The sequence below is a fragment of the Pan troglodytes genome, chromosome 1 (assembly GCF_028858775.2).
Source record: "Pan troglodytes isolate AG18354 chromosome 1, NHGRI_mPanTro3-v2.0_pri, whole genome shotgun sequence".
NCBI classification, from domain to species: Eukaryota; Metazoa; Chordata; class Mammalia; order Primates; family Hominidae; genus Pan; species Pan troglodytes.
This window is the reverse complement of record NC_072398.2, coordinates 128205131-128221149: the sequence shown is the minus strand read 5'-3', so window position 1 is coordinate 128221149 and position 16019 is coordinate 128205131. Positions and strand designations below refer to the sequence as shown.

Genomic DNA, 16019 nt, shown 5'->3' with positions numbered 1-16019 from the left:
ATAGCCACTTAAGAGCCACTTCTACCAGAACAAGCTCATTTTGGTTGAACATTGTGTAAAACAAACAAAGAAAAAACTTAAAGGAATTGATGAAAATGCTTGTTTCCTTTATCCAAATAATCATTCTCCATCATTCATTTAGTTCATTTGACCTTTGCTACACAATTCATTAGAATCTCTGCTCTTGGCCGGGCACTGTGTCTCACGCCTGTAATCTCAGCACTTTGGGAGGCCAAGGTGCGCAGATTGCTTGAGGCCAGGAGTTCAAGACCTGGACAACATGGTGAAACCCCCTCTCTAATAAAAATACAAAAATTATCTGGGTGTAGTGGCATGCACCTGTAGTCAGCTACTCAGGACAGGAGGGTCACCTGAGCCCAGGGAGGTCAAGGCTGCAGTGAGCTGTGATTATACTGCTGCACTCCAGCCTAGGTGACAGAGCAGGACTCTGTCTCGAAAGAAAAAAAAAAATCTCTGCTCTTTGTCATATTGTTTATAAGTTTATTTGAAATTTTCAACAACAAAGGACTGTTTTCAGTTTTGGTATTTTTTCAACACATTTCACTGGAGACACCATGGTACTTTTTCATCTGCCTTCACTCCTTATTTCAGAGTTCACCTATGCTGAACTCTGAAATAGTGTGGGTTAATGCATCTTTTTGAGAATATATTTATCCTCAGTCATACTAGAAAATATTCAACTCACATTCTTAGACTTTTTTTTTTTTACTTTATATCTTAGCATTCTACTTTGAGCATTATTTTCTCCTAAAATATTACATCTCTCACTGTCTCTCTAACACAATATGTCCAATTTTCACTTCTGAATATTTGGTCACACTTATCTTCTGACATGGAAAGTCTTTGGTCTTTTCCTATACTACTAAAATTCCAGCCTCTTTTTTTTGACCCAGGTCAATAACCATCTGATATGGTTAGGCTTTGTGTCCCCACCCAAATCTCATCTTGCTTTATAACCTCCATAATCCTCATTATCCCCACCTGTCAAGGGAGAGATTAAGTGAAGACAATGGAATCATGAGGTCAGTTTCCCCCATGCTGTTCTCCTGACAATGAGTGAGTTCTTATGCGATCTGATGGTTTATAAGGGGCTCTTCCCCCTTTGCTCGGCACTTCTTCCTGCTTACTTGTGAGGAAGGTGCCTTGCTTCCCCTTTGCCTTCCACCATGATTGTAAGTTTCCCGAGGCTTCCCCAGCCATGCTGTACTGTGAGTCAATTAAACCTCTTTCCTTTATAAATTATCTAGTCTCGGGCAGTTCTTTATAGCAGCACGAAAATGGACTGATATACCATCTTACCAAAAAATTGTATTTTCCTGAGAATTAGAAGCATGAAATCCTTCAAAGTATTTCTTATACACTTTCTTATAGAACCTTGGTTTTCTACCATTATTTTTGGAGTGAATTAATGCAGCACTTGGCACTACATTCTGAGTAGTAAATATCTCCATGTCTCTTAATTCATATTAACAAACAATAATATATTGACTGTATGCATTAAATAACTATAATGCATTTGTGTTTTTATTATGTATGCAAACATGTTGAACATGTTAAAAATTTAGGCGTCACGCCGGGCGTGGTGGCTCACACCTGTAATCCCAGCACTTTGGGAGGCCAAGGCGGGCGGATCACGAGGTCAGGAGATTGAGACCATCCTGGCTAACACAGTGAAACCCTGTCTCTACTAAATACAATAAATTAGCTGGGCGTGGTGGCGTCTCTACTAAAAACACAAAAAATTAGCCGGGTGTGGTGGCAGGTGGTAGGTGGTAGTCCCAGCTACTCGGGAGGCTGAGGCAGGAGAATAGCATGAACCCCGGAGGTGGAGCTTGCAGTGAGCCGATATCGCGCCACTGCACTCCAGAGCCTGGGCAACGGAGCCAGACTCTGTCTTAAAAAAATAAAATAAAATAAAATAAAATAAAAATTAGGCTTCAAATGTACACACATGTAATCAAGAGAAATTTTTCAAATTTGCAGGAAAATTGCAATTGAATGTATATTTTCCCGGTAAGAAATGGTTTCAAAATGAAAGAAAATAAATATTACCTTAACTGGATGCATTATGATTGACATGTTATATGAAAATAAGCCATGGCTTTTACTTATGAAAATAATGCTTATTAAATTTATACCGAAGTATGTTTATTATTTAAAATTAATTGAAATATTTTAATAATTATTTTAACGTATATCAAGAAGAGACAGAATGCTGATTTGACTCTATGGCAATATGTGTAGTTTGTAGGTACTGTATACTATTTTTTTTTGAGATGGAGTCTTGCTCTGTCACCAGGCTGAAGTACAGTGGTGCGATCTTGGCTCACTGCAACCTCCACCTCCCAGGTTCAAACGATTCTCTTGCCTTAGCCTTCTGAGTAGCAGAGACTACAGGCACCCGCCACCACGTCCAGGTAATTTTTGTATTTTTAGTAGAGACAGGGTTTCACCATGTTGGCCAGGATGGTCTCGATCTCTTGACCTCGTGATCCACCTGTCTTGGCCTCCCAAAGTGCTAGTATTACAGGCGTGAGCCACCGTGCCCAGCCAGATACTGTATACTATTTTTTATTTAAAAGCTTAACTGTTTTAATTTCTCCCTTGGAGCATTCATAAGCTTAAATTTCAGATTGTCATCTTGCTTGTGGAAGCTGCATTAAAATTAGTGTCGAGAATATATTACTTTTCTGTAGTTAAAATATTGCTCATGATCTTGTCACAGCTCATAAACTTTGAAACAACAGATGAAAACAAGAGGAGACTTTTGGAATGTATATCCATGCCCTAAAGTACAACTGCAATTTCTTTTTCTATTAGTTACTTCAAACACTCTCAAAGCCTAGATGTTTGTAATAACAGCATGCTCTGCTATAATTTTATTTTATATATCTATAAATGAAAAGTGAAAATCTCTGATGGTACCTACCCATTAAGCAAATGACATAGCAAACTTGCAAATCTTATTTAAATATTCTCATGCCAACTTTAAAAGAATAAGCCTATGAATCCTTTAATCTCAACAGAATCACTGGAGAAGTTATGTTTTTTAAGCAAAAATCTAAGCCCAATATGAAAAGAAGGTCCCATTTAGACATTCAACTAAAAACTCCATGTTCAACACTAATGAGAATCTATTCTCTTGGGACACTTGATTGTGAATATGAAATGTATTATGGCAGGAAGCAGCCCTTGAGAAACTCACATTGTGTATATACTTTTTTTGTTTGCATAAAGAGTAGGCATATATAGTGAGACATTTTTGTATTGCTGTATAGCTGGCTAAAGAACAAGGGACTTTATAATTGTCAGATAAATAAACTATTATATCTAAACTGAATGATTGTCTTTAAGCATAGGTAAAATAGATAATGATCAACTTCACAAAGGTAGAGGTTTTTGATTTTTCTTTTTTTTTTCTTTTTTCATTGATCTCCAGCAGTTTGAGTAGTTACTGGCACATAGTATGCCATAAATAAGTGTGTCAATTAAGTGTATGATCTTTCCCTCTCTAGCACTGGAACCACGAGCTTTCTGATCTGGAGCAAACTCTCTATGGGCCACTTTTGTTGCCATAGATGGAGAGAAATAGTTTGTCATCAGGTTTTTGTGATGTTTACTATGATACATCTAAAGTTATTTGAACAATGCCTGTCATAATAGAGACAGAAATAGTTTGTCATCAGGTTTTTGTCATGTTTAATATAAATAAAGTTCTTTGAACAATGCCTGTCAAAAAGTATAAATGTAATAGATGTTAGAGGACTGTAAGTGAACAGTTATATATTCCAAAAATAGATATAAAATCTCAAATAATTGTAGAAGTAAAATTTTACAGAAAAGTAAACTAAGATCCAGAAAATTGTATGGCATATTTAATACATTAATAGATGAATATCAAAACAACAGGTATAAAATACCCTGTTAAAAGAAGGGTAGGGCTTTTTCCTCATAATATGGCATTGTTAATCCTAACTTTTAACTATTTGTATACTTGTCTCTCTGCAAGAAGGATAGATATTTTATACATTGAAAGTGCTTAGCTAGAAAGAACTCAAAGGAGGGACTAAAAATTATAGCAATATTATTTGCTTAATATGTGATTTAAATGACAATAAAAACATGTTTCCCAAAGGCAATCATATCTGTTTAATTTCATGAATTACAATGACCATAATATCATAAGTGTTCTGTTATTTCGGTACTAAATATTAACAACTATGGAAAACATGCCATTTTTCTCTTGTTTTGAACTGAAAAGTGAACATTTACATGTTTTTAAAAAGGAAGAATTTACCTTTCTCTACTTAGTTACCTTTCTTTACTTGTGTATTAGCTTTATCCCCTTCTGCAGCCCTTCCCCTAAATCCTGCTGCACCTTCATCTAAAACTTACAATGATAATGAAACAAGAAGCAATAGCATTGGTCTATATTCCTGGAGCAATGGGAATAGAAAGTATTTCCCTAATCCCTCACACAGATGAGAACACCAAAATAAATGTTTTATCAGTTATTTTCACTGGATGTTTCATATTCTGAGGAGCATTTGTAAAGTAAATGAAAGTGATAGACAAATCACCTCATCAGCATTCAGTTAAGATGCAGCCCACTAGAGAGAAAAATAGAAGCATAAACACATAAAGCGCTTACGAACCAGAGCTATACAACTAGAGGGCAAAAGCACGTCTGCTCTGTCTTTTTAAAAAGTTGACCTTCAGCCAGGCACCTTGGCTCACGCCTGTAATCCCAACACTTTGGGAGGCTGAAGCGGGTGGATCACCTGAGGTCAGAAGCCTGAGACCAGACTGGCCAACATAGTGAAACCCCATTTCTACTAAAAATACAAAAATTATCCGGGTTGGTGGTGGGTGCCTGCAATCCCAGCTACTCAGGAGGCTGAGACAGGAGAATCACTTGAACCTAGGAGGCGGAGGTTGCAGTGAGGCGAGATTGCGTCACTGCATTCCAGCCTGGGCGACAAGAGCGAAACTTCCTCTTGAAATAAAAAAAAAAAAAAAAGAAGTTGACCTTCATGTCAAAACTATGAAGTACTTTCACTCTCTACATGACATACATTTTAGATTACGTGAACTAAAAATTCAGATGAACTATCAAGAATTATCAGAATTTAAAGCATAGACTCTGATGATCAAAGTCAAATCAAATACCTCAGATTTTGATCACTGGTCCCCATCACTATTGCTACATTTATCTCATCCCTAGTTGGATGTAATCATAGTCCACTAAGGTCTACCGGGGTCACAATGGAGAAAATGGGCTTTATCTTAAAATGTATAGAATCTGACTTGGCATGTCGGTACATGACATCCTTTTAAACCTTGGTTATTCCCTTGCTTGAAGAATAAGTAAAAGCCAAGGAAAAGAAGGTTCTCAGAAATAGGATGAAGAAAAAAAAATAAGAGGAATAGGAATTATGATAGGAAGAGAATGTGAACTCTTAGAGAAGCAATGAGAAGAAGAAGACGAAATAATAAATAAAGAGGAAAATAAAGTCAGAATCATGGGGGGATGGTCACATAATAGGAGTCACAGGAAAACAGTAAAGACCGCTATACCGCACAATTTTAAATACTGGACATATATCCTGTACCAGCTATCTGGCTCCTCTCATATACTTTCTGCATGTTAACTTCCACAACTCCTAGGGATAAAATATACATGTGATTGTAAAGATAGAAGGCTTTTACAAAACATACTACTATATTTGTTTTAATCTCATTTTTAGATAAATAACTGTTGTTAATGAGATTGTTCTCTACCATAAAGAATATCTGGAGGAGAGATTATTTAGGGAAAATATATTTTCCCTAAATATTATTTTCCTTGATTTTGTTTTATAAAAATATATGCAGTAGGTGAAAGCTGAGAATTTGTTGCATGATATATTTACATATATCTGTTTACATACATAGAAAACATTTACCCAGTTTATGTTCATCATGCAGAAAAATGCTGCACTGCCTTTCTCTCTTGATGTTCAGTCTCTTGCTACTTTCTGTCTTGTGTGTGCATCAAGACATCCATTTAGTAACTACATCCCCTGAGATCAGAAGACATGCCCTGGATTTGATTGGCATCTGTTACCAGTTCTTGGATACAACATCACGTATACAGGGAACACTTGGTTTTCCTAGACTTTAAAATCCCAACGTCACAGCACCCTATTGGTATAATTTTGTCATAAGTGATAGCACGACAGAACGTTCCTCAGTATACAATAACTCCCAGGACCAAAACCTTTAGATAACCCTAACCTTGAAATACTAGTTCTTTACTAAGAGGACAAAAAGTGATGAGCAGTTCAAGACTAAATTTAGCACACAAAAAGGCTGCTTTTCATAGATCAAACTGGTTTTTATTTACAGCTTCAATTCAAACATAATTTCCTTAGGCAAAAAACATTGTTCTCACCTTTGTGTTTTCTGTTCTTTTAGTATATTCTTATTATTTACTATGTTATTTTATCTGCTCTTTGTCCTCCTCAGTAAACCATAAGCTCTTTGCAGGAAGGTCCATTTTATGAATCAATATAACTTCAGTTTAATAGATTGTCTGATATTTTCTGGTATTTATTTCTTTATGGTACTTTCACAGAAAAAGACTTATAGCAGCTTAAATAGTATGCATAAAATATTAGACAATATAAATTTTAAAATAGGTAAGCAAGGAAAACAGGTAAGCAAATAACTTTTTATTGAAGTAAAATGGAGCCAGTAGTAGTAGTAAACTAAAAATGCATACCAAGACCAAGGATTTTTCTAACTGTAGGTTATGCTCCATGAGTAGGTTATGAGGTAAATTTCATAGGTCTTGCCCAGTATTTAAAAATATGAACTATAACAAAATATAATAGAAAATATTAAAGTATATCATAGGTACTTTTGATAGTAAGTTGTGTTCAAAAAGTTTTTACAATAGTTATCAAACATTATCTTCTGTACCGTCTCTATTTTGACTCCATTATTTCTGTAAGCCAAAGTGAAAAGAATTCTAAGTTTTGTAATTCAAATTGACTAAAAAAAAAACCAAGTCAGTTAATATTTAAAAAAATTTTTAATATTCTATAAAAAGCATACTTGAAAAAAAGAAATTGCAAATATTTTTAAAGCTATGGTTAGCAAGAGATTTCTTCCAAGGATATTCATAAAGATGACCCTGTATAAAGCAATATCCCATATCTTCAAACAGATTTTTTTAGTTTATTTGTTTTACAAATAAAGTTTCTCTAAATATAAGTCAATGACATACACCTAGACCTACCTGAGTACAGTAAATCCACTTCTATGGAGTGTCATAATAACGACCTATGCTTCAGACTAAATGGATTATAAATAAAGAGAATAGATACTAAATATACTTATAAATGAATAGATAGAACACTTGAATGGATACATTAGAATTAAATATTATATTTGTTCTTTTTGCAGATTAGAGTCATATAGTAAGGATATAGTGCATAAGCTACATAATTGGGACACATACAAACTTTGCAAATATCACTGTGAGCAATAAGGTTAGCTGATTAAAGCTCTGCTTAGGACTTTTAATTTTAGTTCATCAGTATCCTGTGCAATGAGGGAATTTATTATTTCCCTAGCAATCCAGAAATACACAGCACAACTACATTCCTTATGAATTGCATTATAGGTGAAAGAAACTAAGAGTTCAATGGCATTCTGACAAACATCTTGTCATTAAAAAATCAACCTGTATATTAGTTTAATCAGTTTCATCTTCGATTCATTCAAAATAAGCAATAGTTATAGAGAATATGTAGTAATATTAAAGCCTAGGTAGTTGAAATACTAACTCTTCTCACTCTCTTTTGACAAAATTGTTCACAGAGATTTAGAAGGGTCAAGATGACTTGAAAATGAGTTTATGTAAAGTGCTATCATGGATATTTGCCCAGATAATTTGGGCAAGCTCTATACTTCTTCAAGCCTCAGATCTTTTGTCTTTAAATATGGAATGGTAAAATAGAAAAAAAAATCTACCATTCCAAGTTGCAAGAATAAGAATAACAGATATAAAATACCTAGCATAAGAGTTGAAAGAATAAACTCTCAATATTACTTCATTTCCCTTTTCTATTTCCTTTAGACTTCACATTCTCTTCCTCAGAACTCATCACTTTGCTTTGCTTTTTCCTTAATACAAATAACCGCTGAATACTCATCACTCTGTTTCTGTGAATTCCTGTCTTGCACTTACCATTATTTGGTCAATATTCTAAAGGTAAAGTTAACATAAGATTGATATAAACTCAGACATATACATTATAAAATGAATTTTTAGAAGATGTTCTTATGCCTTTATTCCTTATGACTCAGAATTTTATCATTTCTCACCAACTGATCAAATACTTCCCCTTTAATATTTTGCCATCACCTTTTCTATTAACATTGCAAAGCAGAACTTGTTACCTTTTAAAGAAATCCCTACTCCTGATTCTTTTTTTTTCAATATTAATTGCAAGGGAAACTCATAGTAAGTTTTGAACCTCAAAAAATAAGAATTGACATTATTAATTTTCTAGATAAATTATACTTCACATCTAGAAAACCATCCAGTTTTTGTTTTATCTGTCATTTGGAATAAAAAAATTCAAAATCAAATTTTATGTGATGTAATCACTTTAAATGGAGTAAACTAAGGCTCGCTCAGCACTTGTTATGAACTGAGTCATCATCATGCACTGCTTCACTAGATTCTGCAGCAATTAAAATAATAGTGTTAGGAACTAATAAATGTGTATGGTGTCTTCCTTTTAGTGAATCCTTTTCCAACAACTTTAAGGAATAATTTTAATTGGTTGATGTTTGCATATTTGATTTGTGAATATAAGAATGGTTATTAATTTCAAATAAACACAGTGAGCATCTATCAAGCATAACTATTAGCAAAGTATAAAATCCTTTGTAATTTTTTGTTACTGCCAAGAGGTTTTAAAAGTTTTTGTGTGTGCATATTTCTGGTTTTTGTTTGTTGTTGCTCTTGATGAGGTAAAATTGCTCTAGGCATGGAAGGCATCACCAAACTGTCATTCTCTCAAGGACATAAGCTTGAGGTCATTGTTCAGTTTTCATTTGTCCTCACTGCCCACATCAAATCTTAGTCATAAATCCTACTACCTCGCCCCCTCCGTGTTTGCTACATCTGCAATGTCCTTGGATTCCACATTGCCCAAGTCATCGGCTCACTCCAATGTTGACATTGGTCACTGGACTTTTGTGATCTATTCTCTCCTATCTCTGTTATATATTAAACATTAATGACAGATTTGTTTTCTTAAAACTTCAATTTGTTTACTCCACTTGTTCTGTACATTTCAAATATTCAAATGACTACATCTTGCAATTTCAGAGCTTCAGTAATTATATGTTGTATTAGTGATTTAGTTTTTTATTATGTAAAATAGCAGAGTGCTTAGATGCTAGCAAGAATTCAACAAATGTTAGTCCATCTCCCAAATTTTGTCCCACTTGGGCAAAAACAGATACTAATTAAACATCACATCTCTTTCCTAATATTTTCTTGCTCTTCAACGATTTTGTAATCTTCTGCACTCTGTGAAGCCAAGTTCAAGGGTCACCTTTTCCACATGGCCCTTCCCCTTATTTATATTCTCTTTCTACCTCCCTCATAGAATTAACATTTATTGTTTGTATGTCATTAGGCATTTAATCACCAACCAACTTACAGTGCTATTTAGTCTTTGGTGTATTTCTTTTCAAAATTGTTTATCCTATTTTATCTCAAAGAATATCTACTGTGATGTTCAGTTGCATAAAACAAAGTAAGTAATAATTGTCAAATACACAGTTGAAGCCAAATAAATAAAAGTACATTTAATGTTATTCTACATGTAACTATACATATTTCAATTAACATTTTGAAAATTGTATCCCCTGGACATAGTATGCAGCCTACAAATACACTGGTTTCAACTGTTCCCAACCCCTGAGAGAGCTTCAGTGCTTGGTTCCTAAAAAATAACTTAAAACAATTTAATCCTTGTAGTCACAGCTCAGATGATTAGTTCAGTGTGCATTTTTCTTAAAACATCATTTATTCCTAGAAGATATCTTTAGAATCTGAAGGTCTGGTTAAATGGATTGCATTTTACTGAAATTTTAGAAGATTCTATATCTAAATAAGAACTTTTGTCTTATTAAGTTGTTGTTGCTGCTAATGCTACTGTCACTAACTTTTGAGGACATTAGAAAATGTTCATAATTTTATGAACTCCAGTGGAAGTCTAATACAGTTATCAAAATATATTTTCTTTAAAAAATATCTTTGCCACATTTCCATAATTATGTCAATGGTTGTTATATGATGTGAGTGAAGTAAAGAGTAAGTATCATGTGAATCAATCTGAAAAATGATATACTTGTTGTATTCCCAGTATTAAGTAATGCTATATAAAATTTATTCCAATATTAGGTATTCATAATAATTCAAATGGGTAAGTGTGAGATGATTACTGTGCTTCAGGCACCGTATTGTGAGTAACCAAAATAATACTGGTAACTCACAGCCTAATGCGAGAGACAGCCAACTATATTCCAATGTAATTTCTAAAAATGGAGACATAATAAAGGTCACTGGGTGTGTGTGTGGGGGGGAATTTTTACAAATACATGAAATGGAGGCAAATTATCCAAAGATGACTTTATAGAGATTTAACATTTAAGAGTTATCTTTATGGTTGGGTAGGATCTTTGTCAAGTAGAGAAAGAAAAACTGGAGTTTCCTGGAGGAAGGGGAAAGGTGTACAGTATACTCTTCTCAAAATAGAAAAGGTCATGGTTTTGAGAAGCAAGACAACATTCAATGCATTAAGTTGGGTAGAATTAAAAGGGAGGCATGAAGGGAAAAAAAAAGGACTATAGCAATTGGGGTTGAACTATGAAGATGACTTGCTGGCTAGGATAAGGAGCTTGGTTTCCAAAGGCAGTGTGGTACTATAGGATGGGTATGATAGAGGAATGCCATAGTTAAGGATGTATGTTAAACTAGTATTCTATAGGTGAAACTGACTGAAGAGGATAAGAAAATGAATCAAAAGATAAGATGTTATTAGTCAAAGAGAAAGGAAGAGGAAAGAGTCTGAACAAAATGGTGGTGGTAGAAATGAAGAAAGCGGAAAAATTAGTAAAATATTTTGGAAGCAGAACTAATGAATATTGTGTGAAAGGAAGTTGAGAGGGCCTTTAAGGCAACTTTCAGCTTTTTAGATTGGTGAAATAAGAAAATGAGAAGACACTAAATATGGCAGTTTGGCTGTTATAGTGAAATTTCAGTGTACAGATAAGAATAAAGGTGAATTTATTAAAAAATGAAGCATACATTCAATTGTTTTCTGAGGGATTGATATGTATCTCAAGAAAAAAAATGAGGTAAAAATCTGATATTTACTAATTTGCCAATTATTTCATAATGTTTTGATTAAATAAAGCAATATGCATAATATATAAGATTGTGCTTATGGGTTTTATGCTTTTATGCTTATGTTTTTTGTATCATTGACAAATTCAAGTCTCATCAAGTACTTATAAACAAATTAAATGTTTTATAATAAATGAATGATAGAATATAATTTATAAGAAATCAAATCTTATTTTATAACTACTTTTAAAATAATAGATGTAAATGAAGTAAAAATTACAAACTACAGCCTCTCCAGGCATTCCGTGACTATGAGCTTCTATTACTCATAATGAGGATTTATTTCCTTGGGAACCGTAAGAAGCAAGATATCTCCTTTTACCTCCTGACAGAAGCAGAAGCAAATATTTCCAATCATCCAAACCCTTCTGTTTCTGCATTCATTAGTGCATGCAATTAGTGGGAACTAGGCATTGACTGATTTGATTGACATGTGTTTATTTTCTCTCCCACACACTGTGGAATCACAGCATGAGAGTAATGAAAGAAGAGCTGTAATTCGCAACCATGATTGTCTGGCTATTTATTATCATCATACTTACAACTGGACCTGGTGGGCCCTGGGGACCTTCCCCTCCTTTCAGTCCAGGTGCACCCTGGGAAAAGTGAAAAAATAAAGAAAATGAATCTATATGAATTGAATACCAATAGGAGGAGATATCTGATTAGTAAAATAAGGATGTCAGGTAATGTTTATAGACATAACTACATATATACACATATGTAATGATAATCAAATACATATGTTTACATATCTTCCCTTAATTATTCATCACTTTTTAAGTTCTGAGAAAAAATGCTTCTAATAAACAATTGGAATCACTTGCTTTATCTATATAGATATTGATTATACCTGAGCTCCAGGAAGACCTCTTTCCCCTGGGAAACCACGTAATCCTGCTGGTCCATCTTTCCCTGAGATACCTTGAGGACCTGGATCACCCTAAAGAATATAATAAACATCGTCAAGACAGATTAATTTCTACACATCTTTCTACAAACAAAATTGTGATTACCTCTAAACTACTGTAAGTAAAATTTGAATATTATTTAATGATGAGAATATTGGGTGGAATGCCATATGCATTAAAATGAACTACCCACTACCTACATTTAACGTTACATGTATATTAAAGATTTTATGGTCAATGGAGCTAACAGTCTTATGAAAATGTTGAGCAATATCTTGGAGTACAATAAACGCACATTAAATATTTTCCTAACACATCTTCTGACATTCATTTAAATGGAATCTGTAGACAAGTGGTGAGTATAGTTAAACATAAATTAAAGTTTTGGGCCAAAAAAAGTTTTCTGAAGCATGTTGTACCTTTGCACCTTCTTTTCCTGCAGCACCAGGAAGACCTTGCTCACCAGGAGGGCCAGGAGGGCCAGGATGCCCACGTTCCCCTATTGGACCAGTCTCACCGGTTGGTCCCTAAATTAGATAAGCAAAATCACTTTAGATTGTTCTTTTATTTTTGGCAAAGATAACACAAACTCAAAAACAATATTATTACATTTACAAAAGTTTATCCTCCTCACTTATTCTCATGATGTCCTACAAAACACTTCACATAAAGCACTGAAAGTAGCATATCAAGTAAGAGTCTAAAAAGATTTTATATAATCTTGGTTAGAATCTGAGTGTAAAAGGAAAGTACACAAATAAAGTCCAAAAAGATGTTTTCTTTGCTTAATACAATAATTTCTGCAGAGTGTGGCCAGTCCAAGTATTATTAAAACTATGATTTTTAATTACAGTTTTATCCCATTCCTTCTTTTCATATGAGGTGTCAAATCAGCTTAGTAGTAAAGAGGCATAGAAACCACATTGGTAGCCACTCAATGAATCACTGCTTGAAAATAAACTTAGGGCCTTGAGAACCCAAAAAGCCAGTGGTTCTCCCTGGAATTTCCATGGACTGAAAATTTCTCTACTATTAATCTATATTCATTTGACAAAGTCTAGGGAATGTGGCATGGGATCCTGAAGGCAGTGAGTATGGGTCAGCAGTTCCTCTCGGCCAAAGGCTGTAACAAATGGTCAGCTGCCTTAAATTGCAGCAAATGCCAAAGTGAACAATATCAGGTCATTTACGTGTCCCCTGAGTGGTGCTGTTTTGTGGTGCTTGAGTATAGCAGGCTTTCATGTATAAATAGAGGATGGTGATCAGTTGCTCTCTATCTTCATAAAAAGCAAAATGAAGGGTTTAAGTTAAACAAAGAGAAAATTTTTAGATGCTAAGGTTGTTAAACAGGAGAATGTGTTCCTGCACTTGCTTATGAAGTATAAATATTTTTTTCCTAAAAATGCAAAGTATTCTTAACTATTTATCTTGGATAAGGTATATACCTGTCCCAATTTGGGTATACATTTCTAGGTTTAAATTTCTTTAATTATATAATTGCTGTAATTTCTCAACTTAACATTAATGTGTAAACATTTATCCAAAACATGATGTTTTCTTAACTATCTGAACACCAGAATTTGAACAGTAAGCAATACAGAATTAACCATAATTGAACAGCTATCACCGAGACAAAAATGATCAGAGATTCACATAACTGTTTAAAGAAAAGGGTGCATATTCAGTATTGCAATCTATATTATTCCCATTAAACCAAATCTTTTGCCTTCACATGAAAGTATGGCTACATTTAAAATAGGCTGTTGGATTTTTTTCTCTTAAAAAGGACCAATAAAAAATGTAATTCAATGAAGGTGCATCTTCAGTAAAACACCAGTATTTTTATGCCTTCATGTAAAGAGGGGAACGAAAAAAGAACACAAGTCTCAGAAGTTTTAGATGACCACATTGAACAGAATTGTATTTTTGAAAGATGTGAGGTCTTAAAATATTTAGTTACATTCCATGATGTTTATATTTTAGTTAAGAGTCTAATTCCATTTCTGTTTATGGATATTAAGTATAATAGGAATAATTTTTCTAGTTAAATTTTCTCACAGAAAATAGTTATAAAGTTGTTTTAAACAGGAAAAATGAAAGTATTTTTGGAGGAAGCTTTCTAATTACTGAGAAAGTATATATAATGTTTTAACTAAAACTGATAAGCAGTTAAAAAGAAGCCTTCAGCACAAGTAAGTAGTCATGTTTACACACTCTATAAAATAACACCGCATTTCCCTTGCCTCAGGGTTAACCTCTGAAATAAAATAATCAATAAATCCAATGAGTCTTCATTTTTGCTTCTGTTATACATATTCCTAAAAACAAGATGCAGTTTTGTTGTTTCTCTAGGGGTGTGTGTGTGTGTGTGTGTGTGTGTATGTGTTTGGATGTGCATGTGTGTGTCCGTGTGCGCATGTGTGTGTGTATGTGTGTGAGTTACAGTGTTGAGAACTATTTAGAGACAGAGAAAAGACTAAACCAATTAAATAATTAAAATACGTATTCACCTGCTTTTGCTCCTTTGTTATAATTTGGTATTAGCAGGGGCTAAATTCCAGTCCAGAAACTAAATGTGTTCTGCCCATTCAATATGCTTTGCCAGGGAAGAAAAACATTATTTTCTATTACCATGAATTACTCTTTGTAGTTATTTTATACTATAACTCAGGATACTGCACCAATTTTTGAGACTTCTTCTGCCACCTATCTTGAAATAAATACTTGTCTTTTCCACTATTTTGTATATCCTCAAAGATAATTAATATTTTATTTCTGATATTCATTATTATTAAGGCAAAAATCTTAAGAAACACCTAATATGTTACAAATATTAAAATTTTAGAATGTATATTTCTAAATCTAATTTATACTCAAAACCATGAAGTCATTTTATAATTCTAGAAAAAGATAATGGCCCACCTATTTACAAAGAACTTTGTATTTTTATTAGTAGATGGTGTCATAGTCAGGCTTTAGTGTTAAATTCAGTGTGAACTTTCTGATTTACTTTCATTTATTTTATTCTTCTCTTTTATTCTTACAGGCAATTGAAAAGTTGCTTTAGTTAGGTAATAGTTTGTTGGTTTCATTTGATGTACGAAAGCTGCATATATTTAAATACAATCTGAAATAAAAAATACATCATTTTGAATCATAATAAATTTAGAAGATTTTACACAACTTAAGAAGGTTAAAATGTAAACAAAAAATAAATCTTGCTTGGGAAATAAAGCAAAGGAACATACCTGTGGTCCAACCACTCCCCCTGGCCCAGGAGGGCCGGTCTTGCCTTGAAATCCCTAAGGAGGCAAAGTATTATTTGTAAAAGCTACATATAACACAAAGCATAAATCAAAATTCTATGAGATAGCTGAATAAGTCACATTAAAAGAAAGTCACCTATTGACTAAAAATATTTATTTTCAAATGCTTAAATATGTTTAATATGTTAAACTTATTTCAGTTTTCATTAAAATTCAAAATTTGCCATTTCAATATTTCACATGGTAGGGCAATAATTACCTTTAATAAATGAAGCTAGAGTAAAAATATGTTCTTAGCCCCATTCCACTAGGTCAAACAACATACAGAATTTTAACCCAGTAATG

At 33.5% G+C, this 16019-nt stretch overlaps 1 protein-coding gene across 2 annotated transcripts in view; it reads right to left on the bottom strand.

The window, feature by feature from the left end:
- Window positions 1-16019, bottom strand: part of COL11A1 (collagen type XI alpha 1 chain) — a 232057-nt gene that overhangs the window by 73075 nt on the left and 142963 nt on the right. For both annotated transcript variants that reach the window (XM_001140143.6, XM_001139974.6), the window contains exons 38-41: window positions 15657-15710; window positions 12828-12935; window positions 12351-12440; window positions 12040-12093 (exon numbers count right to left, since the gene is read on the bottom strand). In XM_001140143.6, the coding sequence (XP_001140143.1) occupies window positions 12040-12093; window positions 12351-12440; window positions 12828-12935; window positions 15657-15710 (306 nt within the window). The remainder of the gene's footprint in view (window positions 1-12039; window positions 12094-12350; window positions 12441-12827; window positions 12936-15656; window positions 15711-16019) is intronic.